This window comes from Grammomys surdaster, unplaced genomic scaffold (assembly GCF_004785775.1).
Source record: "Grammomys surdaster isolate TR1022 unplaced genomic scaffold, NIH_TR_1.0 246275, whole genome shotgun sequence".
In the NCBI taxonomy this organism is placed as follows: Eukaryota; Metazoa; Chordata; class Mammalia; order Rodentia; family Muridae; genus Grammomys; species Grammomys surdaster.
In genome coordinates, this window is record NW_021624790.1 from 5,395 (window position 1) to 6,762 (window position 1,368).

Consider the following 1,368-nt stretch of genomic DNA (forward strand, 5'->3'; position numbering starts at 1 on the left):
CCAAATGGGGCCCAACCGTGAGAGGAACACACCTCTACTCTGCTCGAGCTCAGGCAGAACAGTAGACCATTTCCAGTATCTAGGAATACCCTAAACAAAAGGCACAGAGATACTTGGTGCCAGGATTTGAGCTCTTCTCCTCTGGCTTAACTCTGTTCTATTTGGAAACCTAAGATCTAGATAGACATAGACATAGAGAGAGAATGTGTTTATATAGCTATATAGATATGTAGATATAGATATGCATAGAAATAGATATTAATACGCAGAGAGACTGAAATACATAATGCACACACACATGACTGTAAAACAAATTTAAAGTGAACACACGAGGCTGTTTCTCGTCCTGAAGTTATGCAAAATTTAAAAACAAGAGAACTTTGACTGATGTTTTGTCTCTACCTTCCTGCTCCACACCCCTCTCTCTCCTCCATTCCAATTCTCCTTTCTCTCTCCAGTTCTTCCTTCTCTCTCCATTCCTCTATTCATTTTCACCCATCCTGCTCATCCTTCACCCAACTCCCTTCCTCTGAATTAATTCCTCAAGATAGGCTGCTTCAACAATTTATTTGTCTGATAAAAGGCATACCTCCATAGTCAACATGGACATACACACACTTGTTCTGAGCCTGCCTGTTATTTCTGTCCTCTCCCTCAGCTGTGTGTGGCACTGCATCTGAACACAATTTGAGCAGACATGTCCAATCACACAAGAGTGACTCACTTCATCCTCAGGGGCTTCTCAGATATCCCTCAGCTGAGATTGGTGGTCATCCCATTTTTCTTGCTTGTTTACACGTTTGGCCTCCTGGGAAACCTCTCCATCATCATGGCTGTGATGAGAGACAGTCGGCTCCACTCTCCCATGTACTTCTTCCTGAAGAATTTGTCTTTTCTGGACATATGCTACACCTCAGCCACCATTCCCAAGGCAGTGGTTATATCCTTCACAGGCTCAGGAGTCATCTCCTATCTTGAGTGTGTAGCACAGCTTTACATAATTTTTACATTTGCATGTACTGAATGCTTTCTGCTGACGACCATGGCTTATGACCGGTGCCTGGCCATCCTCAGACCACTGCTCTATGGAAACATCATGAGCCAGAACTATTGTTCATCATTGGTGGTCACTGCCTGGGTAGGTGGGGCCATCTACTCAGCCTTCCGCACTTCCAACACCTTCTCCCTCCCCTACTGTGGACCCAATGTCATTGAGCACTTCTTCTGTGACATCCCTCCAGTCATGAGACTCTCCTGCACTGATTACCATGTGAGTGAGGAGGTGGGCTTTGCTGTCGGCAGCTGCATTGTCATGAGCTCCTTTGCCCTCACGGTGGTCTCCTATATTGGCATTGTGGCCACAGTTCT

General features: G+C 45.5%; 1 protein-coding gene across 1 annotated transcript; it reads left to right on the forward strand.

Moving 5' to 3' along the window:
* Positions 1–697: 697 nt before the first annotated feature.
* LOC114616056 (olfactory receptor 10G7-like) lies at positions 698–1,363 on the forward strand (the record flags this gene model as incomplete). Its single annotated transcript, XM_028761598.1, has 1 exon — positions 698–1,363. A coding segment is annotated over exon 1 (666 nt), but the record flags the coding sequence as incomplete, so codon positions are not given.
* Positions 1,364–1,368: the final 5 nt, after the last annotated feature.